Source organism: Arctopsyche grandis, chromosome 5 (assembly GCF_051622035.1).
Source record: "Arctopsyche grandis isolate Sample6627 chromosome 5, ASM5162203v2, whole genome shotgun sequence".
Taxonomy (NCBI): Eukaryota; Metazoa; Arthropoda; class Insecta; order Trichoptera; family Hydropsychidae; genus Arctopsyche; species Arctopsyche grandis.
The window spans coordinates 8,732,929-8,757,652 of NC_135359.1; the positions used below are offsets into that span (position 1 = coordinate 8,732,929).

Genomic DNA, 24,724 nt, shown 5'->3' on the forward strand with positions numbered 1-24,724 from the left:
ACAGTACATAAACAAACACCTGTCAGATGCCCGTATGACGTTATAGCGGCATCCTCTACCGTTTCACCTCCGCCTTATTCAGCTTCAACTTCACTCGCGTCTGCTTTAGCTTCAGCATCTACTCCTGGGTGTGCTACTGTTTCTGCTTCTACTGTTTCTGTTTCTGCTTCTCCTCCTTCTCCTATAAAACCTGCGAAATCTTACAGTCAGGTCGCAGCGCTATCTTCTACTGCTTCACCTCTGCCATCTTCATCTTCAGCTACACTTACATCAGCTTCTGCTTCAACATCTGATTATGTTCCTGTCTCTTGTGCTCCTGCTTCTGCTTCTACTGTAGATCCTTCAAATTCGTTCAGTCAGGTCGCTGGGACTTCTTCCGGGAGACTGCCATACACTCGTGGATCTGGAGCACCTGATAAAACTTTACAGGTGGCCACTATTCCGAAATTGAAGAATGTACACGTTTTTAATTTGGCAAATAACTGCACTTGTGATACTGTGAAACAGTTCATATTAAATAAAATTAAAAATAAAAGAATCAACGTTTCTCAGGTTGCTAAAACTGACATGTGCTCGTCATTTAAAATTAGTGTAGATACTGAAACTTTTAATATAATTATCAATCCTGAATTTTGGCCTATGGGTACTGGCATAAGAGAATGGTTATTTCTCAAAAAAATCTCTTCGAAACCGATTGCCCAAACCCGTGACCCGTAACATTAAACTTTATTATCAAAATGTGCGGGGTTTAAATACAAAACTCAAGGAATTCTACAACAACGCCGCTTCTAGATCTATTGACGTCCTTGCTATTACTGAAACATGGCTAAACTCATCTGTACATGATGCCGAAGTACTTGACAGCAGTTTCAATATATATCGCCATGATAGATCTGCCAGAGGTGGTGGTGTTCTTCTAGCAGTTAAAAATACAAATATTATTTCGGTTGAAAGACTTAGTCATCTTGAGGACATTCATGAATGTGTATGGCTAAAACTAAGATTTGTTAACATTCCTTTTTTTATATACATATGTACTATTTATTTTCCACCAAGATCTCCACCAAATATTTATAAGCGATTTTTTGATTTAATTATATCTAATTATTCACATTTTAGTAATGGTCGCATTTTTATATCTGGAGATTTTAATCTGAATTCTTCTAACTGTTTTCCTGATGACCTTAATTTTTTTATATCTTTATTCAACTTAAAACAAATTAATACTATTCGAAACTATTTTAATAATTCCATGTTGGATTTTCTATTAACAAATTTAGATTGTCAGAATATTATTATTTCAAATTCAGTTGATTCCTTGGTTCCTGAAGACAGCTATCATCCTGCTCTTGATATTCATTTAAAATTAACTATAACTTATTCCTCACTTCGTTTAATAAATAACTGTCTTAATACCTCTGTCCTAAATGGATGGTTATTTACAAATGTTGATTTCAAATATTTAAATGATATTCTTTGTAATTGTCAATGGGAGCGAGTTTATGAGTGCAAAGATGTTAATTTGGCCCTCTCTAATTTCTATGACATTATATATTCTATTTTTAATGATTGTTTTCGGTTGAAAGGATTAGTGACGAGTAAAAGGATTTATCCGCCTTGGTTTACTAAAGAAATTATTAATCTCTTAAAAAGTAAATATCAAACACATAAACTCTGGAAGAAATCGAGCAATCCTCTTATCTTAAATAATTTCCGTATTTTACATACGGAAATTAAGAAATTAATTAATAATGCATATAATGTTTATGTAGCTGATTGTGAAAGTTCCATAGTTAAAAACCCTAAGAAATTCTGGAACTTCATCAATTCTAAACGTGTAAATCGTGTAAAGTCGACCATTATGTACAATGATTCTGGATTGTTAGAGGGTGATCAAAACATTGCTAATGGATTTGCCGACTTTTTTAAATCAGTTTTCAATAATCCTACTGATTCCATGGAACCTACCAATGACTCGGAATTTACTTTCCCCACTTTAGCGATTAATCATCTTGACTCTTCCGATCTGAAATATGGCTTTCTAAAGTTAAAAAATATTTATTCTTCCGGTCCTGACTCCATCCCTAATTACATCCTAAAAGGATGTGAGGTTAGTCTCTTAGAACCTTTAAAATTCATTTTTAATTTAATTCTAAGGAACTCTTCATTCCCCAATTTATGGAAATGCTCTAAAGTAACTCCTATTCATAAGAAGGACGATAAATCTTGTGTAAGGAACTACAGACCAATAACTATCTTGTCAGCGCCAGCCAAAATGTTTGAGGTAATATTACACAGATACATTTTTAATCACTTTCAAAGTATGCTCATTGATCAGCAGCATGGCTTTCGTCCGGCCAGATCAGCTATTACCAACTTGTTATGTTTCTCTAATGACATAACCAGCACTTTGGATTGTAATAATCAAATGGATGTAATATATACTGATTTTGAGAAGGCGTTTGATAAAGTTGATCATAAAATTTTGGTTAGTAAATTAAGTTTTATTGGATTTACTTATAATCTTGTTGGTCTTTTTATTTCTTATTTACAGGATCGACGTCAATTCGTTAAGTTTGGGAGTTGCTTTTCTTATGAGTATGTTGCCACTTCTGGGATTCCCCAAGGATCAAATCTTGGCCCTTTATTATTCCTAATATTTATCAACGATATTCAATCTTCTATTCACCATTCTAAATTTTTATTATATGCGGATGACTTAAAAATCTATAAGAGAATAATTGATTTACCTGACGCTCTTTATTTGCAAGAGGATTTGAATTCTATTTATGAATGGGCTAATGTTAATAAACTTCCCTTCAATATCCTAAAGTGTCGGGTCATTTCTTACTCTCGTTCTCGTTCTCCTATTAAATATCCGTATAAATTTCATGATTCTCTTCTTCAGAGAGAATTATTTATATCTGATCTGGGAATAGTCTTCGAAAATAGTTGGAGTTTCAACATTCACATTGAGAATATCTGTGATAGGGCAACAAAAATCCTTGGATTCGTAATCCGTAATTCGTCTGAACTAGGGCTCACTGCCATTCGTCTCTTATATTGTACATTAGTTCGCAGTGTGCTCGAGTTTGGCTCCATTATATGGTCTCCCTATCAACTTCGTTACTCTCTAATGTTGGAACGAGTCCAAAGGAAATTCCTTAGATTTTTATATCTGAAGACATTTGGATTTTATCCATATCTGTTCCCTAGTGCCTTTGTCTTGGGATCTTTGGGTTTCAACTCCCTGGCAAAGAGAAGAGATTTATTTCTTGGGAAACATTTCGTAAAATTACTTAGAGGAGAGATTCACAATCCCACTATCCTGGAGAAACTAAACTTCTGGGCCCCGGAAAATCGTAGAGTTTTAAGAAAACATGATATATTTTTACCAATTAGGGCTAAATCAAACGTGCTCATGAACTCCCCCCTCTCGAGAGCTGTTCGACTCCTTAACTTACTGGCACAATACTTGGACCTATTCGATGCCAGTTATGTTGAGTTGGTGGAACACATCCTAAATAGCACGATATAAATTTTTCAATCTTATTTCTTTGTTTTTATTTTGTGTACATATTTTTTACTTGATTTTTATTATTTTTTTATGATGTTTTTTTTTATTTATGATTTTTATTATTTTCTTATGTTTTTTTTTTATTTATGATTTTTATTATTTTTTTTATGATGTTTTTTTTGTAATTTTTATGATTTTTATTATTTGTATTAAAATCACATTGACGCATTGGGGCAACCTGTCAAGTCTCTGTGGTATTGATTTTTTAAAATAAAATAAAATAAAATAAAATAAAAATAATAAAAAAAAGACGCTCTGTCTCTTTCGCGCGCTTTTGTGTGAGTACGAGAACGCGCCAACTCTCAGTAACAGAACTAGTAATAAGTGTTATTTCTCAGGGCTGTTAAGGTATATAAAAATATATTACATTTATGTCCCACCGGGCAATCCCAGATATTATAATTCATTATAGTCTTGGATGCAATTTGTGACTGTTAGGTAAGGAAAAGAAGGATTCAGCTTATAGGTGAAATTTTTCAAAAATGTTTTTATTTTTTACGAACATTTATTTATTTTTAATTAGTCGTTAAAATTATTTAACAAAATAGCGTAACGAGATTGTTAATTAGATTAAGAATTCAAGGTACATCTTTGGTCTACATATGTATATTTAAAATAATTATCAGTGATCGTTTATGTTAGAGACGTTTCACTGCTCTGTTTACGTATGTATTTAATGTGTTGTCCTTCTACTTCCACATCCATTTGGCTCAGGGGTATTCCAAAATCTCCCGTAGCCCATACGTCACAGTTCGGATTGCTGGCGGACGTACTCTGTCGTGGCTGATAAACATTAGACGGAATGTAAGATATTGCCAGCAGTCCACTGCCTCGTCTACTACCTGGCAACGTCAGCGTAGCATCCTCCATAGACTTCCATCGACCTCCCATTATCCTGCTGACACTTGGTCGATTCATAAACTTATTCACATGGGGCTGATGACTACTCCGTCTCGGGTTGTCTTGCAGGTTGGGAACGTTGATAGTCTGGCTGATGTTGGCACTGCTCGTTTTCCGTCGATCGTCGAGCGTGGAGAGGCTGCAAGTTGGCACTATTTTGTGAGGAAATCTCGGGGAACCTTTAACTCTGTCCCTGAACGGTAGAATGGGTTGAGAGTTTTGGTGTGTCATCGACGGTCGCCTTTGATTCGGTGGCAGTTGGAAATTTACTTTGGGCTCTGATTCCAAAGATGATCTATTGATCAAAACTCTTGTTGTGATTGGAAGTGAGTACGTTTGAAAATCTTCTGCCATCATTTGATCCGATGTGTCATCTGTTAGTATGTTTATTATTGGACCGCTGTGAGCGTAGGATTCTCGCCGGAGACTTCTACTCGATGTTTGGACGTCCAAAGTGTTACATGATAATACCATATTACGTTTTTGAGCTCCAGGTACCAGCCCAGCTATCATACCCATGTGTAATTTCAACGCTGCTGCAATGCCTGCCCCGCTGTTGCCTGTTATTGATGCCGATGATGTTTTTCTACTGGCTGGTCTGCTTCCAAATAAATTTCTTATCCGGGCTAGTATTCCAGTATTTTCTTCTGATCTCTTGTTAAGGAGACATAGGTTGTATAAGTCAATGGCTGGTTGTGTTTTATTTTCGTCCAGTTTAGGTTCTGAGCTGAATGTTACGCTTCGTCTCATTGGTAATTGAGTTGCTTCTGCTGATGGCCAACTCGCTCGAGGAATTACTGGAGGAAGAACTGATAGTAATAGCAGTGGTAGTCCACCTCCGATACTAGGCGTGCGTGGATATTCATCTCTTGAATGCTTTCTCTCCGCGGTTTCCTGTACAACGCTGAGTTCAATCTACAAAGAATACAAAATTAAATTACAGAGCTACATACGTCTCATTATTATATGGTTATGCTGTTATCTAATCCCCAATTGGAGAAAAGTTAAGAAAATAAGTTTTTTTTGTACACCGGCATATACTAATACATATGTATATACTTTCATACCTTTCTATGTTGAGCCAAAGAAGTACTTGAAGATGTATTGGAATTCGTGTTTGAATCGATCAATAACCTTTCCAGACGGATGATTTCTTTATCAAGATTTACAACTTCCCTTCTGTAAACCTTATTTTGTATTTCTACTCTGTATTGCAATTCCCTCTTATCATCCATCACGAATCGCCTCGTATTGCACTCTAGCTTGAGACCCATACTTTGAATTATAGGATCTGTATTATCCTCTTTCTTCAGAATAGCCAAGAGTTTCGGAAAGAAGAGCAGACAAAGCGTAGCTGTGGTCGATATGAGAATCAATGTTGTAATGGTAACATAAGCCAAAGTGGCGCGTTCAGAGATGATATTAGTCAAGACTACGAATATTCCACTGGTTATGACTACACTATAAACGCTTATTCCGATATATTGCGAATCGTTCAACGCTGATATCTTAACGTGTCGAGTTTCCCAAGCCATGTACACACCAACGATCAGCAACAATCCTTTGTAGACATATAGTGCACCGAGCCAACCATTGGTATTCTGAGATCGACATACTTCAACCTGAAATTATGTATCATATACATATACTCTGAACATATGCAATGTATATACTGAAGACCTTGTATGAATTTACCTGTGGTTGATATACAACACCTCGATCCACTGGACTGATCTCTAGAGTCAAATTCTTCAAATGACGCTCCATTGGATCGATGACTACCCACAAAGTCACAATCAGCCCGTCAATTAACAACAGGGCGCATATCAGGGATATCAACTGCGTGTCTTGTAGTAGTTTTGTTTTGCAAACTCCGCTGCGATTCCTGAAAAGTTTATTCAGAATCAATTAAATACTATAATTTGCTTAAAATTTGGATTTATATTGCGTAATTTAAAATATGCACCCAATGAATATCCTGTGAACTCGGTAAGTTTTAGCAAACATGGAGCCGAACGCTAAGGAGAATCCAGCTGATAGTAAATATACTCTTGCCTGTAATAAATCGAATATTACATACATGCTTATTGATTTATTAAGTCGATTTACTAGATATATTTACAGTGCAGACTGCTGAGAATTTGACTATAGACGGTAGAGTGGCATGATCCAAGCCCAAAAGACCGACAGCTCCATATACCAAAACGCATCCAACGATTGTTATATTGTTTAGCTTAGGCGATGACAGTTTTATTGATCTAAATTTACAAATAATAATTACTTTTTATTGTACATATACAACACAAAAGATATTTGATTTGAGCGTCTCACTTAATCTTCCTGAAGTGAAGGTTGATGATAAGGAAGGCAAGTGCGAGTAAAACTCCGACTAGGGCTAGAGTTGTGACGGCTAGAAAAGCTGCTGGTTCTATGGTTTCGATACGGTGGACAAGCACCCGGCGAGCTGCTGGTGCTCCGGCCACCCACGAGACGTCTCGACAAGTTCCGCATGCAAAGTTCAGAATGCCTCTTCCCGGTTCAAACAACGCTACTGGCCAAGCTTCACCTTCTGCATCACATTTACATTATCAAGAAATGTTTTTGGTAAATTAATATTTTGATTAAGAATGGTATTTCATACCTTGAACTTGATAGAAGGCAGAAGTGCCCACCCGATCTGCACCGCTGAAAGATACTGGACCCTGGAAAGTTTGACACAAAATGGTACTGTTAGATAAACTGAGTTAGAGTGGATCTTTTAATGAAGTGATTATTATAAGTTAAGAAAGTGGTACATACAACGTTATTATGGCACTTATTAAAACGTTTTGTTTTTTTTCTAATATCTAAGATTTATTGATTGCTCGTTGAATGATTATAATACCTTGCAGAAGAGTTATTTTATTTTATATATTATATAGTTTATTAAAAAATATTGCAAGAATCAATTTATGCATTATTTATGTATTTAAAGTTTTAAGCCTCTCCTAAAAACTAAATGTTCTGGTACTTGTAATGTTATGGTTTGGCACCCCTCATATTATAATATTTTAATTTGTTAATTATACTGAGCAACAAAAAATCACGTTTTTTCTTATCGGAGCAGAGACTAATCAATCTTTACTAAATTTGACCCACTAAATTCGAATATTGCCAATAATGATATGAGCGTTTAAAAAAATGTGCAATTTTTACAGATTTTGGCTTTTGCAGTCTTTAATTCAAAATCTAGCATTTCTGTGCCAAAAGTGAGTATTGGAATCAATAGTCGGATATATTTTCTATTGATTATGATATTTTATTGTTATAAAATACGTATAATTAATTATCAAGCGAATATTAAAAGTCAAAAATATATAAACATTTTTCTACACATTTTTTCCGTAATATTATAAGTCAATTTCGAATTTAAAATCATTTACCGCTGGAATTAGTACGTTTCGATAAAACAAAACAATATTGCCATTAAAAAAACCAATCAGTAAAATGAAAAATTTGCGAAATTATTAATCTCACTACATATTGAACTTGATTCAAAGTATTGTAACGGGGGAACATGAGAGAGAGTATCCATTGTCTAAGTGCATTCATGGGTGAACAATAGAGACCCCCGGACTAGGCTAACCGGACTCAGTAAGTGCCCGAACAAAGGATACGCTGGAGTTCTCATAAACTCGGGCGAGTGCGTGCGACTCGCCAGGGTAGACTACATGCCTAGACAATAGACACATTAATGCAGAGCCAGGCAACCTCTTAGTATTCGCGGAACACATTATTTACGACTCGTAACACGTCATTGTACTTTATCGTCAGTCGCTAGTATCTACATACATAAGTGACAAAACGTTGACTTGATTAGTTTTTTCCCTCACATGCAATCTCGCTTGTACGCGTTAGATCTTCAGGTGCTTACGCTACCTACATATGTATGTGTTCCGCGGAACTTAGGTTGCGATGCTCTGCATTAATGGATCGGGGAAGCTATAATGTGCAACTTGTTCTTTACAAGGAGATACACACGGTAGATCAGATTATTCTGGAGTGAGCGTTGGTTACGTGTGAATCGTTGAATAAATGCTGTGAGACGACTTTGGCCTTTCATTTGGATCCTGAACCCACCCCTACGCAACCGTATTAAGGTCTGTTCATACCTATCCAGCACGACCCGAATCCTGCAAGTATCCTGCAAGTACGGACAGTATTCTTTAGTACATTCTATATGGACGCGCATGAATGCGTAAATGCGCATGCGTGAATGGAATATGAATACGTCCATATAATGTACCAAAGAATACTATCCGCACTTGCAGGACACCTGCAGGATACGGGTCGTGCTGGATAGGTATGAACAGACTTTTATACGTGCATGCATAATATTAATGTATGTTGTACGGATTTTTCAAAATTATAATTATGTATGAACGTAGTATGGATGGTAATAGTATTTTCAGATAAATATATGTATTTTTACAGATCAAATAATTACATAGTTCTGTCTCGGGATTGGTGGGCTTGCGCTTGTTCGCTTTATAGTTTTGAAACGTGCATAAATAAAAGTATTGTTTAATATGACTTTGTCCACTATTTCAACTGTAGCCGCATTCGTATCGCACACAACGTATTTCACGTTCAATTAAATTAACTCATTTGAATTAAAATTTCGTGTGCACCCGCTCGAATCGCAATTGTTTTTGAAATTTAATTATATTCGACGAAATTTATGCGCCTCCACAAAAGACGAACTTAATTAAACATTAAATGTTTCACGAGCTTAAACAAAATAAAAATGAAATATTGCACGTGCATAGTAATAATAATAATTCAAATTTCGCAAAACAATGTCCACGGACACGTTCACTTTTCGGCTGGGCGAAGCCTTCCGAGTATTGGTTCTAAAGCTCCGATTTGGAAAAGGCACGTGTTTGAAATTCAAATCGTCACCACCTGTCGAGCTTTTGTCGACCCGAGCTTTATAATTTGCGGTACCGTTCATCTACATGATATGCATAATTTATGACCGAAACGCCGAGAAAGTTGAGGTGTCCCAGCTGCTGCAGGAACTCCTCGGCCATGTCCTTCCTCGTGTAGTCGAAGTGGCCCAGGCTGAACAGGGACGTCGAAGGTATCTGGTTCTTGAAGTTTCTGACGGTCGCCGCGTACTTGTAGCTCGAAGATTGGCTGCTGGTGTTTCTCGTCTGTCGGCCGTCTCTGTCGAACGAGTACTTCGTTTTCAGGGATATGAGGTTCCTGGAGAAGAAGGCGCTCAGAGGGTGGCTTTGCGACCTGGTCGACCAGGCGGCTTCGGCTCCTCTGAGGGCCAGAGCTATTGCCCACACAGCATCGTACGTTTGTGGAGCATACTTGGACAGAGGCACCTCCATGGATCTCATCTCTGACATGAACATCTCGTTCGTCTGAAAATGAGATTTTATATTAATCTTGTTACCATTGGTTTCTGCTTTCTTCAATATACATATTCTGAAACTGCATCTAGCTTCCGATCGAAAACTTTTGACATTTAGTATAACTTGCCTCTCGAGATTTGAACACGTTTCCTTAAGACACATTGCAGCTTAACGAAAAGTCTAAGCAATTTTGTATAAAAGAGAAATGATTGATCGAAATGGGCCAGGCGTGTGTTAGCACAGGCCCGCATCCATTGAATAAAATTTATTTTTTATTCGCGTATAATAAATCACGTTGCGATATAAATTCATATCGAACATGAATATTGAATGAATCGAGAGTACGGTAGTGAAATGGGCGATCGTAAATTTTCAATAACTTGTATCAATATGCAATTTTAAGAGAAAAGTATACCTGTTAACAATACATACATACATACATTTCATCATCTTCATCTACAGCCACTCACCATCCACTGCTGGATGAAGGCCTCTCCAATACACTTTCACAAGTGTCTGTTTTGCGCAACTCTCATCTATCTCACTCACACATTTTCCTAATTTCATATACCCATCCTCCCTGCGATCTTTTACGCTTTTGCATTCTCTCGGGTACCATTTTAGCACTTCTTTTGTCCACCTTTCGTCCATTCTTCTAGCCACGTGGCCCGCACATTGCCATTTCATTCTCTTTACTCTATCCACTATGTCCACTACCCTTTTCATACTTCTCACTCACGTATTATTTCCTCGTTATGCCGAGTATACAGTGTTCCATACTCCTTTGAGTGCATTGGACTTTGTGTAGCATCTTGCCGTTCAAGATCCAAGTTTCACATCCATACATCATCACTGGCAAAACACGTTTTCTTCAGGAATATATATAATATATACTAAGAAGACCTTACAGGTGCCCAATGCGCATTCCTGGCCGATTACATTAATTTTACAGAGCATTATAGAGACATATATGGATAAATTTGCATTTTTTTTATGAATCGCCAGATTTCAAGATCATGACCAGATCAAGATCAAGACATCTTTGGACAAGTTTGCAGCATTTCATAAATCAGCGAATTCAAGATGCTGTAAACTCGAATTTTGTCAGAAATATGACAGGGTTGCCAATTTGTTGGAACCGTTTCTTTGAAATCATATAAATTAGAAAACTATGATAGGAAGCGATCGACCTTAGAGTCGCATTTATGATATATCTAGGGTCTAGTCAGCAACACTGGACCAGGGAATGAACCCATGAACCCTCCACTGAGTTATGTTGATGGTTTGTGAGTTGCAAAGGAGACGTAGACGCGTGTGCGTAGGATGTTCGGATGCTAATTTGTACCTCTAATTGATAGCACAGTTCCTAAGTGTAGAAACACATATTCTTTTGCACTTACCAGTCCGGAATAGGAGACCATTTCCTCGCCGACAATGCTGTTGTGGCTTGAAACCAGGATGAGTCTGTCGACGGCCATCGCCAGATGAACTTGAGGACACTCAGTAGTGTTCTTCCACCAAGAAGGAAGTGGAGGACCTTGAAGGATCCAAGCGTAATCCGCTCCAAACATTCCAAGCTCGTACGCCTTCCGAGAAGACGAGAAAACCATTAGCGAAATTGTTATTTTTGAAAACAGATTACGAAATGAATAAAATTTAATCACTTCACAGAAGATCTTCGGCGCCATTTCGTGCGAAAAACTTCCTATTATAATCCTAGTATCTAGCTCCTGGAAAAAAAAAAACAAACAAAAATTGGTTATATTATATTTATTTACAGGCTCGAGGCTCAGTCGATTTTAGACCACGTTAAATGTTTTCAGTTTAAATATTTCATGAGAATTTGCGGCGTTTGCTTATTTATTCCGCGTTGTAAAACCCCTTTTTCTTCATTCCATTAAATATTAAACAATAAACGCTACAACAGTATTCTACGCAATCTACGCGGGTTTACGTGTTTTGATCATATTAACTGCTAAAATTTTGCGTCTATTCACTGCTCGTACGAAGCGACCCCTTTAGCAAGGTAATCGTAAAAATTTTGCGTTAAGTTAGATTAGATTTTATAACGGAGTTAAGCCCCAAGAGTCGTAACTTAAATTCAACGACTTTTACGATTATTATGTAGGAATTTCAGATATGTAACTCGTGTGCATAAGCGGTTAAGATTTTCCGTATATACATATACATAAGTTGGTAAATTGATTTAGTTGAGGTTTTGATTCTTTCACATCTGATCAAATCATAATAATATGTATTGAAAATTTGCTTACGCTCAGTAATTTAAGTTGTTCTTTAAAGTCGGTTTCTGCAAAGGTGATGGTGGCTGCACACGTGATGTTGGCTTGCTCCAGTTCGGTGACCAGATCGTTAACTGCTAGACTGTAAATTTCTTCGTTTTGAGATAATGCAGTTACAGTATCCCAACCGAAGCGTCTAAAACCAAAAATAAAGTAAAAGTTGGATGCTTAGGTGTAAACGATGCATATTTAATGTAACCTTTTACAAGTTTTCAAGATCAAGTAAAAAAAGACATTAAAAATTCACGAAACCGTAATCGAAGGGACAAAAAAAGGATTAGAATTGGCGATCCCGTTTCGAGAATTTGCATGTCTGATAAACTGGCTTTTTGCTCTGATCCCTAAAAAAAGGGGGAATTTCGCTTTGACGAAATCTCTCCCCTTTAAACACAGGGAACGAAATTTTCAATTAAGTCCCTCGTACGTTTTCGTTGATGAACGTTTTCTTTTTTTTCTACCCCTACTTTTTGTTTTCCCGGTTGGTTTTCCGAAATAATGTTAATCATTTCAGCGAATCGGGCAACCCACAGATGCCTTTCGAAGATCAATTTGTTTCCGGTATTTTTAGATTTAAAATTTTCGAATAGAAGGCTAATAAATAATCAATTAAATTATTTATATACTTTTATCGGCATGATTTTCCAACGAGTAAAAAAAGCATAGATACATAGAATGTAAAAATATCTTCAGAGCTTTTAAAATATAAAACTATATTTACATAGGTATATCGGTGAAATTTCAGTCATCCTTTATTTTGATTTTGTAATATTAACATATTTATATATGTATATTATATTAAAGCTGTATCAACTATATTTAGGTGCTCTTTTTATAGTTCTTATAAATATTGGAAAAATTCAATCGAATCCCACTTAATTCTAGTGTTTTGTTCTCATTTATAATTCAACAGATTGTTTTTGAAAGGAATTGTAATATCTGAATTTGATGCGTGAAATAAAATAATAAAAAATACTCATCGCGCAAGCATTTATGGTCGTAAATCCAGATCCAGACTAAGCGCGAAGCTATAACTGTAATTAGACCTACATGGTCCGAATTATACAAAGTTACGGACTTAATATATATTCGAAGTATACAAAAGCTATATTGAAATAGATTCACCAGGTGTCGCATGAAACTTTTAGCTGTCAAAACTTTTGAGCTGTCAAAACCTTCGAAACGTTAAAACGCCAAGTATTTAAAAGGAAAATCCTATGGAAACCACATTACAACGTTTCTATAATTCTCATTTCCAATAATATTAAGAATATTGCAACTCAGGGTAAGCATACATACATATGTATGTACATAGAGGATGGGAAAAACGATTGCGAATACTTAAACTTATGCATAAAAAACTATTTTTTGTGTACACTTATAAATGGCTAGATTATATATATATTTTATTTCAATCAATCATGCACACTCGTCTTGACAGATTTATCCAAAACGACGAGCGAATATAATTTTCCGAGTACAAATGTTCGAGTTAAGAAAGTAGAGGCGGCTTTGGCGCTCTAATCTAAAAGTTTGTATAGCCTTTGGCGCTCTAATTTTAATTTTAGAGCGTTTTTGGTGCATCATGCGGCGCCCCAACTAATTTGGCAAATATAAATATCGATTAAACATTAAACATCGATCCACTGAGACATCTATGGACAAATTTTGCAGCACTTAAATACAAATCTTGCTAATTTATTGGGACCGTTTCAATGGAATCAGATAAATCGGCAAAGTCTGGCTGGAAATGATCGACCTATAGTCACATCCAAGGTCTCTCCAGCAGCAACTTATGGGACTGAACTCGTGACTACTTTGTTCGAAAGCAATATATTCTAACCACTAGTCTAGAGTATGAACGAACTAGTATGCTCATGAACGAACGAAATGTACAATTGGACTATAACATATGGTAGATATGTATTGTCATGCTGGGATTCCGGACCAATGTACCTAAAGTGGAGAATTCCGAGTTTGTAGAGAATAACATTCGGACTACTGCATGCTATTTTTTTATTTTTTATATAGATATATACCAGGAAGGTCTGACAGGCAGACTCCAATGCGCCTTTCTAGACAATTGATTACAATCATTGCAGCATTTTTACCACATAAATCAATGTATTTCGAGAGGCTGAAGAACACGAAATTAACAATTAATGCATTGAGACATCTATGGATTCAGACTTGTACATACATTTTTACATATGTACGTAAATAAAATTCAAATATTTGTGACAGCAGCTAGGATGATTTTTGCCAATTTAAGAAACCGTTTCAATGACAATCAGATAAAATGGCAAACTCAAATATCCAAATCTAACCAGCAGTATGAAAGATTAGCACAAGATCGAACCTCGGAACCTCTCGGTGCTAAACATAAACGCAACTACTGAGCCACACTGCTGGCTAAAATGGTCGAACACTCGGCTACCTGCCTTTAAAAGGAGGGAGCGGTAGTTCCCTGTGGACCTCCTGAGTCGTAGAATAAATGCTGTGAACAGATTTTGGCCTATCATTTGGATTCCTGAACCCACCCCTACGTAAAATTATTATACATATACATTAGCTTGAGCAACGCTCACCTGATGAACGCTATCCTGGCTGGATTGTGGGACGAATCAGGAGCAACGGTGCGGTAGAATAGAGGAAACTCACTACGGTCGCTCAGAGCTGGAGATGTGGACCCGAAGGAGACCTGGAACACACCCAAAACAATTAAGGAACCCCCAAAATAAGGGTGTCGCCGCGAAGCTAATTATTTTCGGTCAGTCCCAATTTATCCCCAACCGCTCGGGGAGTACGTATCACATTTCTGAAGATAACAAACCTGGACTATGTTCCAATAGGGCACGACCTTCGCCAAACTTTCGGTGACCTCAGAGCAGGCAGATCCCAGCAGCATCACCATCCTGGTGGAGGTTTGGGTGTACAGAGCGTGAAAGAATCGATCCACCCCCACACCTGGATCGCACTGCGAAGTAACAATATGCCGTTATTCCACCACATAAATATGTATTTTAAGCATTTCGATTAGAATGAAATGATTTTGTGCTTTCGTACAATACGGTTATGCAAACTAGGGATGCTGTTGAAAATATCTCAGTTGTGAGAATACGTTATTTGAAAGCTTTTCAAATATTCAGTCGTGTGACGTGTGAAATTCGAGAAAGTTTTATGTACGAGTATATGGCAATGTTAAAATGAAAAGTGTGCCATATATTGTACACGGAAGTTGAACATTGAAATGTTAGGTACACGTGTATGCTTTATTTACGATGCCCATACATTGTGGAGCAATTCAACTTGGTGCTTTTTTAATATGAAATAACACAATGCAAATATTTTTATTTGAATTGGTAAATTAGTACTATTATGATAAGTTATAAATTCTACGATTTGGAAAGAGAAAAGTGTTAATTATAATTACGTATGCATTAGAGCAAGGTTACCCAACCTTTTTGAGGTTGGGAGCTACTTTTCATCTAAATTTTCAAGGTGATCGACTTTTTGTTGTTGCTTTAATTATCTACAGCAGTGGCTCTCAATCTTTTCAGTGAGCCGCACCCCTTTGAATCTGAAAATATGTTCCGGCACCCCCTTGAAAAATGAGTTTTGGAATCTTTAATTTAGAAAAATACATTTATTGCAAGATATATTGTTTATTTAAAAACACATATGTACATTTACATATTACATACAAAATATAAATTCTCCTATTATTTTTTCCCTTTATATATCGCACAAATACCAAGAGCTGGCAGCAATTATTCACGTCAGTTGACTCATCCAGTTGTATGCTTATTTTCAGGGGACTGTCTTTTGTGTCTTCTATGTATTACTTGCAGTAAAAATATCTTCACTAAGATTTGCGATCGAATTATATCGTTCGATAATGGAACCTGCTGGATTTTTTTATGCTTCAGAATCTAATAAAGTTTTAGCAATCATTAAGAGGGCTGGACAGCAGCGCCTTGTCCATACAAACGTACTATACTTCTCCCTTCCTCAATTATGGCACTAGAGAAATTATTTTTTAATATGCTATGGATATCCACCATTGGGGTGCATCTATCGTTTTATTTTTTTGATTAATTATTTTTTATAGGCGCTAGGAGCCGCCAAACATCTATAAAATCGCCTCTTTTTTACACCCACGAAACGAGTCCAGCGTGCTTATTTAACGGTCGATTTTAATAATACGCTGATAGATGCACAGAAAGTATCTTTCTCATACCGATGATGAATTTTTTTTAAAAATTGGTCCAGTTTTGGAGGAGAAAATAGGAGAATACGAAACCTCGATTTTGTCAATCTAAAATACGTTTTATCTGGTCGAAGCGCAACTGTCGCATTCACTCAATATATATATTGTCACATTCACTCAATATATATATCGAAGAAAGGAACGGTAATAAAATTAAGGTTTCGGGTGTACAGCCCTCTTAATGCAAAAGATTTTATTTATTCTTTAGCAATCGTGTGAGACATTTTTTTCTTAGCGCACAGATATGCCACTTGATAGGACGCTTCGAACAAGAGCTTTTGAATTGTTGTGCCACATATATTTTTTTCTAATTATTATTTAATTGACTGTAGTAAACCCCGCCAAGTCCAAAAAACGCCAGTGGAAAGAAAATTATGTTGGTTACGGATTCACTTAAATAAGGTATGGACCTTAATGCATCTTATGTTCCAAGATGTTTTCAAAATCCAATCTTAAACCATCAAAGTTGTTAGAACATTTCAACAATATGCATGGTGGTGAAGGTGCAGGTCATAGTCTAAGCATCTTGAAGTCAAAGAAGGCTCGATTTGATGCCAGTGGTACAATCAAATCTACGTATGTCAATACAAGGATGAAATATCATCGAAAACAATCTAGGGGTGAGTTTTGCCAAGAATCGCGATGGCATAGATTAGTCATGATAGCGTTTTTTTAGGTGCAAAACTAACACAAAATAGTGTATAATTTTATGTCTGCAGCTGTAATCGTGGACAAATGATAAATAAGATGCATATAGATTTTTGAAATTTATTCAATTGATAAAATAAATATTGATATCTAAATATGGGAGCATTGAAAATACACGGGAGCGATTTTGAAATAGACTTGGACAAAGTCAGATATAATTTATGTACATGCGTAAGTATTATTAAATTTATAAAATATAAGTCAAACCATAACGAAGTCTAATTTAAATCTAGCCTTTGACTATACTGAATATTTTAATATTCCGAGCGTCTTCTTAGATAAAGTTTTCAGACGTTTCACTTGCGTTTCATCTTAAAGTGAAGCTTAACTGTAATCCTGAGTGCAGATACAAAACGATTCCCCGCAGAACGAATCGAGATTTCCTAAACGTTTCTTTTTTTTTTCCAGCTTTTCCTTTCTTATTACTTTCAGTTTTTGCTATACTCCATTTGAAACGACGTTATCCGAGTGCACTCTTTTGACCTCTCGAGATTTGCATGTTCTCGAGCTGAATCAGCGATTTTTACCTCCCACCTCCGCCTCCTGTTTTAAGGGTTGGAGAAGAGAAATTGAAGTGCTCGGAGCCGGATACTCTTTGAACGCTTAAACTGCTCGATATTTTTGCTTGAATGGACAATTTTCAAGTTTCAGACGGTGAAAGCATATACGGACTTTTGTATTTGTGTGCTTTGAGTTTCTGAAAACTTTCCTCGGATATGTTTCTCAACAGTCGAAAACGTGATGTGACTCCCGCGAGACAGCGGTTTTGCTTTTAACGAAATTTACATTACAAATGGAGTTCCGAAAAAAATATTTGCATGCAAAGTTTATCTTGTTCATTTGGGGGGAGGACGAGATTTTTCGGGATAGTCGCATCGGAAACTTTTAGATTCTTGAATGTGATTGTCAAAATATCAAACATGTACATATTTATGTATACACCGACTGCCAAAAACCCGACCCCACCCCTAAGCAGCGCGTTCGTATTTTATGTGGACGTACTATACACACTTCGTGCATATTTTATAGGACGAAAAACTAGAAACTGGATACACGCACGTTCACTGCAGGATCTTAGCATCATAGAGGAAAGAACACAACTAATTTGCATTTATACTCGAAAGAAACAATTGTAAAAATTGTGTTGAATATGCCTATTTAGTAAACTTATATATACTATTTAGTAAATTTATATATACTAGTTTAGTAAACCTATATACATATGTATATATAAAATTGAATGTCTGTCTGTGTGTCTCGTATAAGCTCCTAAACCACTGAACCAATTACGGTGAAACTTCTAGAATTTGTTGTATGAATGTCCGGGAAGATTACTGTGAAACAAAATCGCCCAAAAACGAGGACGAAAAGATGGAAAAACGGGAATGAGTGTCATTGCAACGCAATAATTTCAAATGTGTTTGCGGCCTGCGTTTTTCCGACAAATAAGAACGGGTACGGGAACGGAAACGGGAACGGGAACGGGAACGAGAACGGAAACGGGAACGAGAATGCATTATTGTGGTATTGTAACGCATGCCGGATTCAGCTAGTACACTATAAATTTATCCAAGATCGACACACGGTCGTATATTTTTCAAATTCCTTTTAAATATATTTAATTGAATTTGAAAAAAAAATGGTAAAAATTACCTACCTACATACATACAATATAAAACACCAATAGAAAAATTAATTAATTAAATATTTTTTCAATAGATGGTGGTAAATTCTCTGCCAAGAGGAAACATTGGTAGCAAATAGTATATATAGAAGTTTTTTCTTTTGTTATTGTATTCGTATAAACGTTTTGGTAGTGGTTTCGCTTTGATGTACACATGTACATATGTCGAATCGAAACGACTATTATATGTAGTACAGCGAGCGTTATATCAGAAAGACAGACATACACACACACAGAATAGCGATATTATATATATTTCTTTCACAGTAATCTTCCCGGACATGCATACAACAAATCCTGAAAGTTCCATCGTAATTGGTTCAGTGGTTTATGATGGAACTTTCAGGATTTGGCCTATACGAGACACACAGACAAACATTCAATTTTATATATATGTACATATGTAGATTTCTATAGCTTATATTTGGTTTTAAGGTGGGGTAGGGTTCATTTTCTCCCAGATGTGCCATTATGATACGATATGTATTTTTATATAAGCTGTAATAAAATAAAGCACGTGGAAAGGGAAAAGGGGACAAAATACTGCCCTCCTAATTCACTGTCTCATCTGTCTGCAGGCTAAGCAAAGTCACCCTGGATAAAGCCTCATCTGATGGAAAGTTCTAGCGAAAGTCGCTAACCGATTAACGAAGTGCCACGTTGCAAATTTGATCTCGACAGAGGGACACGCGTATCGAAACGATCTTATCCGAAGCAAAGAAGGGGGTAGGTATAAATATTATAATTGACGTTAGTTGTCTTTGAAATGTGATGAAGGACGACAGTTATCGCGAGAGGAACCGGTTTTAGAAATGTTTGCCGTACGTCATCTGGCGACTTCCATTAAAACTTCACCCCACTACAAGCAAGAAGTCTGAAAGTGTCAAATCGCACTCGTTTGCGCTGCGCCGACATAAATTAGCGAGAGGGCGAAGGGAGAGTCGGTCTGTGAATTTCCCTATATTATAGGGAAATGGGAAAAGCCACTCGGTTTTGTCCTAAAGCCCAAAATAATTTTCCAACGCACACCAATTCGGAATGTCGCCGTATTACGAGCGCTTTACGATATTACTCCCCATTGTGCTGCCCGGGAAAAATTTTCATTTTTGTATCAGCCAAAAATGGCTCCGTCGAGTCTCTTTTTCCTTTTGTCCTTATGCAGATAACTATCGTACAGAACCATAAAAATATATTTATTGCGAATATGCCGCAATTTTGGGTCTTTTATCTATATTTTTTTCAATGTTTATGTTCGATGTGTAATTTTTACCGAAGGGCGCGGTTATGATATGCAGTATGCTAATACATTCTCACTTTCTAAGCTACAACTTTATCGGTTAAAACGAATTGGAATAACATTTCTGAATCAATTGAATATATGTATGTATGTATGTATGTACTTTCATATGCAGAAGTGCATTCATACATAAATACGGGTAATCCTAGATTTACGACGATTCGCACTTCAGACATTATTTTGATTTGACTACGATTCAGAAAAATTAATTATTAAAAATTTCTATAAATCTTTGAGATAAATTAAATGGCGCATACTTTTGAGAAATTAGTACATATGACATCATTTTTTCTGGTAATTCATTCTATTTTTCGGTCAAGTGAAGATAATACGTTTCGATGATTGTTTAGTCGGTTCGTTATAGTTTTTAGTTGTGTACCTATACTTCTGTCAATCCGATGTATTTGTGGTTGAATTTTCATTTATAATACGATTTATAAAAATATATGTATGTACATATAAACAATATATAATTTTTGTACGGTAATAATTAATAAATTGTAAGAAAATTGATTGACTTAGAAATGAAACCTGAAGTGAAGAAAAAATATAATTATGGTAAAAGGGTGATAGTGAAGGGTGAAGTTGTCTTATTCAACCATCTCTACTGTTTTAGAGATATAGAATGAAAAGATATAAAACGAATTCGTAAAGCCATTAAAGGATCTTAACCAGTCAAATTTACAGTATAAATTAAGACTAGGACCCATCCAAAAATAGAAAAATTGCTAGTGATTTCTATATATGATAAGATTGAGACACAAATTCCATTGTACCTGATAAATTCAAAAACGAAAGCACTAAGCCTATATTTTTTTATGTGCCTTCCTGGCCAATTACAAATTACAATTACAATTACAAATGCAGCATTTTTATGAAGATTGAAAATAAAGGGATTTGGAAATTGCAAACAAGCTTTTAACGTACGTACATAAGTAATGGATGGTTTGCAAGATTTAAAAAAGGCGAATGAATATGATGTAAAAATTAGTGGAAAGCAGCAAATCTCGATTACAAAGACTTTATTGTACACACGATTCAATGCGTTGATTGGAAATGAAGAATATAACATGGAACAAATTTTCAAAGTTTGATGAAACCGGGCTGTATTGGAAGAATGACTTTTAAGTGTGAACCGCTAAATTAAAAAAAAAACCTTGCAAACTACAGAAGAAGAAATAGGACACCGTTCAATCAAAATTAGATATTATACATATGTATATGTATGTATGTATGTATATTTAAAAAAAAGTAACACTGCTTTACTTCTCGTTGAAGATGAACACATGGATTTTACTTATGTAATATGTAAATATGGATAATGAGGAAATGTTATTTATTATAAAAGTCTATATTCATTTGAATTATTAAAATTAATAAATGTTACAAAAATTTTTCGACGTTTTGTATGAAATTCGACTTACAACCGATTCGAATTAAGACCACTTGTGAAAAAACGTATCGCTGTCGTAAGTCGAGGAATACCTATTATATAAGTCAAAAAGATGTCTTAAGCCTTAAGACATCTTTTTGACTTACATTTTGACTTGGCTTATGTCCTTAAGACTTAAGAACATAAGCCAAGGTATGAGTTTTCTCCCATTATAAAGCATTAAAATTTTAGCGAGAATATTCTCTTAAATACTTGATCGTAGGGTTAATAGATTGAAACTTAAAGTACACTAAAAAAGTTCAAACTAATCACTAGCTTATGAGCTTGAAAATACATACACATATTACTCTACAAAGGATATAATTTTAAATATCGTTATATTTAAAAGTTTGGTTAGCAACTAAGTGACCTATTTTTGTTATTTTTAATTATTATCGTGTCTTTTTTTGTGTCTTTGTCTGAAGCTATTGATTACTGGATTCCTAAAGATACTCTTATTTGTTTCAATTGTGTTTTTTTTTTTAATATATTGCAAGTTGTGATGTATTGGGGTTTTTCTTTCGGTTTTTTTTCTCTTAAAACAAAAGAGTGATATATATTTTTTCACTTTGAATTTAACCATTTGAGTGCTGACGTCTTTTCTATTGAAAACCCGCCACGCTGGAAATTTCGCCAACATTTCCAACTGTAATTATTAAGAAATCCAATAGAAAACAGGTATAAAAATTGTAGCTAGTAAACAAACTCTAGATCACTACCCTATATAACTACCTTCAAGGATTTCGAGTTTTGTAAAGGTGTGTTTAGACTCTCTAATCTATCTTGCAACAATATAAAATAAACATAGATAAAAAATATATAATAAATATATATAATATAAACATAAATAGTCTATTAATGAATGCACTTTTCCAAAACTAGTTCCATCTTTTTCATTGTAGTTTAAATGTAATGCTCACAATCTATATAAATGCCAAGCCACATTCTAAAATACTCGGATAGTTCAGCTATGGTTATAAATTCAGAAATTTCGGTGTAAACGAATCTTCATAAACGTTGACAAATGAATGACACGGATTACACGATCCATGTTCAATGCATTTTTTCAATGCTACCTGGAAAGGTTTAGCGGGTAGTATTCTTGTTTACTTTATACTTGCTTAAAATACAACGCCTATCGGCCTTTTTTCAGCCCTTGAACTTGTTGGCAAAACGCCGATCGGCGTTGGTCAGCATTCAAAGGGTTAAACAAGTTGTGATATAATGTTTTATTTATGTTTTATACAAAATTTTAATATCAGCCAATTAATCTGGAAGCTAAATAAAATGCTGGTACTCTGGGAATGTTAATAAGTAAGTTGAGGACCAAAGTACCCGAGGAGAATACTAATTAATTGAAAAGTTTCAGATTATATTTTTTTTAATGTACTAAAAATGTAACAAAAAAAAATTTACTAGTGAGGTCAACATTCAAGAGGATGTACAAATGTTGGTTAAACGGAATTAGGAATGTTTGAATCTTTGACTTCTGAATCTACATACATAAAGCTGAAGACATCACGTTTTACATATACGACCTAGAACTTGAATTCAAAGTGGGGAAAATCAAGCCCCAATCTAAGATTTGACGTTTAACTCTTATGTAGGTCCATGTAAATAAATCGGGGTAACTTCCTGCAGATTTATTCACGATGAGGTCTCTGGGTTTCGACCTTGGCGGCTTTGCACGTGAATTATGGCCGCGCGTGGGCGTAGACTTGACTCATTACTCAACTTCAACCATTTCAACATGTTTTTGCAAAGCTTTCGCGGAAAACGCTATAGTCACGTGCGCTTTCTACGATCCTGTATACTGAAATTATTCAAAACACCCTGCCAAAACAATACAGCTAATTTTTATTTAAGAAACTCCCAACTTTCCAAAAAGTCCAAAGTTGTGTTTACTGCAATACACACTAGATATAACATTTCGCAATCTTACGCCCGAAACAATGGGGTAATTTGGAGCAGAATGAGCGTGACACTATCTCTATATTATAACAGGATCGAGCAGTTGATATATTATACAAAGGATTTCAGACAAAGGAAGCTGAGCAGTTTCTGAAAAGCGATTCGGGTATATTTACGCGGTTTGAATTTCATAACCGTATCGAATGCCGTTGAAATTTTAAATGTATTACCGCGGAAATTGATACGCATTTGTATGGGTTTTTGCTATGTTAATTTGGAACCAAATCCTCAAAGTAAGCCATGATTGAATCAGACCGAAGCTATTGAGGTAGAATGACATTGAACACGAAGGTATATATACAATATTATATATGTATAGCCATCCACGTATAGATTTGTCTGTGACCTTCAATGAAAGACAAATTTCTCAACTGGTGTATTATGAACAAAAGCCCTTTGTCAGACAAGTTGCTGGTCTTCAAGTCTTCGTTTGCTGATTTGCTGAAAATCTTTATAGGAATTCAATTCTATAAAGTATCGAAATGCCTCATGGGCAGCCTTGAAATAGCATGATTATAATATTATGCATTACCTTAGTGTCGTTGGTGAGAAGATGCAGATAGTATCCAGGTAGTAATCTGCGTTGATTGACGTGTTTGACAGCCAAACGAGCTGCTGCCAGCTCGGATCTTCCTTCCGGTCTCTCTCCCCACCTAGTGCTTAGCTCGAATAGACCCAAAAGAGACACTCTCCTTACACCACCTATGTAACGTATAAGTAGCATCAAAATATGTACGTACATATGTATGTATAGAGTATGAAAAAAAATATCTCATTTTTATCGCTAAATGAGCGACATGAAAGGTCTCTTTGAAGAAAGCTATATGTAGGATAGGTAGGGATGTAGATGTTTTGTAAGGTTTTATATACGAGCGCTCAAAATCGGTTTTGAGACGAAGCGAATTCGATTTAACTGGGTAACAAATTGCTTAATATCCTTATTCAATTTTGCCACCGGTCAAAATAAATTACTTCGATTCGATTCGATTGAACTTCAGGTGAAATTCAGCTAAGACGTGAACCCTTTGACGTTAATTATATGAAAATATCGAACGAACGAAACATCGTATTTTAAATTGCCTTTGTATATTTAAATGTTAAATTAAGGCTTCTTATCAAGGGCAAAATTAATAATTTTATATTGATTGAATCCTTTTTTTTTTAATTTGTATTACAGATACGT

The 24,724-nt window shown here is 35.6% G+C and overlaps 1 protein-coding gene across 1 annotated transcript; it reads right to left on the reverse strand.

Annotated features, from left to right (window-relative positions):
* Positions 1-4,074: 4,074 nt before the first annotated feature.
* On the reverse strand, positions 4,075-15,150 carry GABA-B-R3 (gamma-aminobutyric acid type B receptor subunit 3). The gene is made up of 13 exons (XM_077430873.1): positions 15,013-15,150; positions 14,768-14,880; positions 12,156-12,318; positions 11,547-11,612; positions 11,283-11,468; positions 9,496-9,891; positions 7,119-7,179; positions 6,809-7,046; positions 6,600-6,735; positions 6,444-6,532; positions 6,173-6,362; positions 5,545-6,099; positions 4,075-5,392 (listed from the first exon to the last, which is right to left on the reverse strand). The coding sequence occupies exons 1-13, from the start codon at positions 15,091-15,093 to the stop codon at positions 4,211-4,213; spliced, it is 3,456 nt and encodes a 1,151-aa protein (XP_077286999.1). The 5' UTR covers positions 15,094-15,150; the 3' UTR covers positions 4,075-4,210.
* Positions 15,151-24,724: the final 9,574 nt, after the last annotated feature.

What these genes read in the sequence shown, in the direction of transcription:
- GABA-B-R3 (XM_077430873.1), bottom strand. Translation starts at nt 15,093, where the DNA reads ATGGTGATGCTGCTGGGATCTGCCTGCTCTGAGGTCACCGAAAGTTTG. An exon ending in TGGTCTCCTATTCCGGACTG is followed by an intron (nt 9,892 to 11,282) that starts GTAAGTGCAAAA and finishes TCTCATTTTCAG; the next exon opens with ACGAACGAGATGTTCATGTC. An exon ending in TCAACTTTCTCGGCGTTTCG is followed by an intron (nt 7,180 to 9,495) that starts GTCATAAATTAT and finishes CAAACTTTCCAG; the next exon opens with GGTCCAGTATCTTTCAGCGG.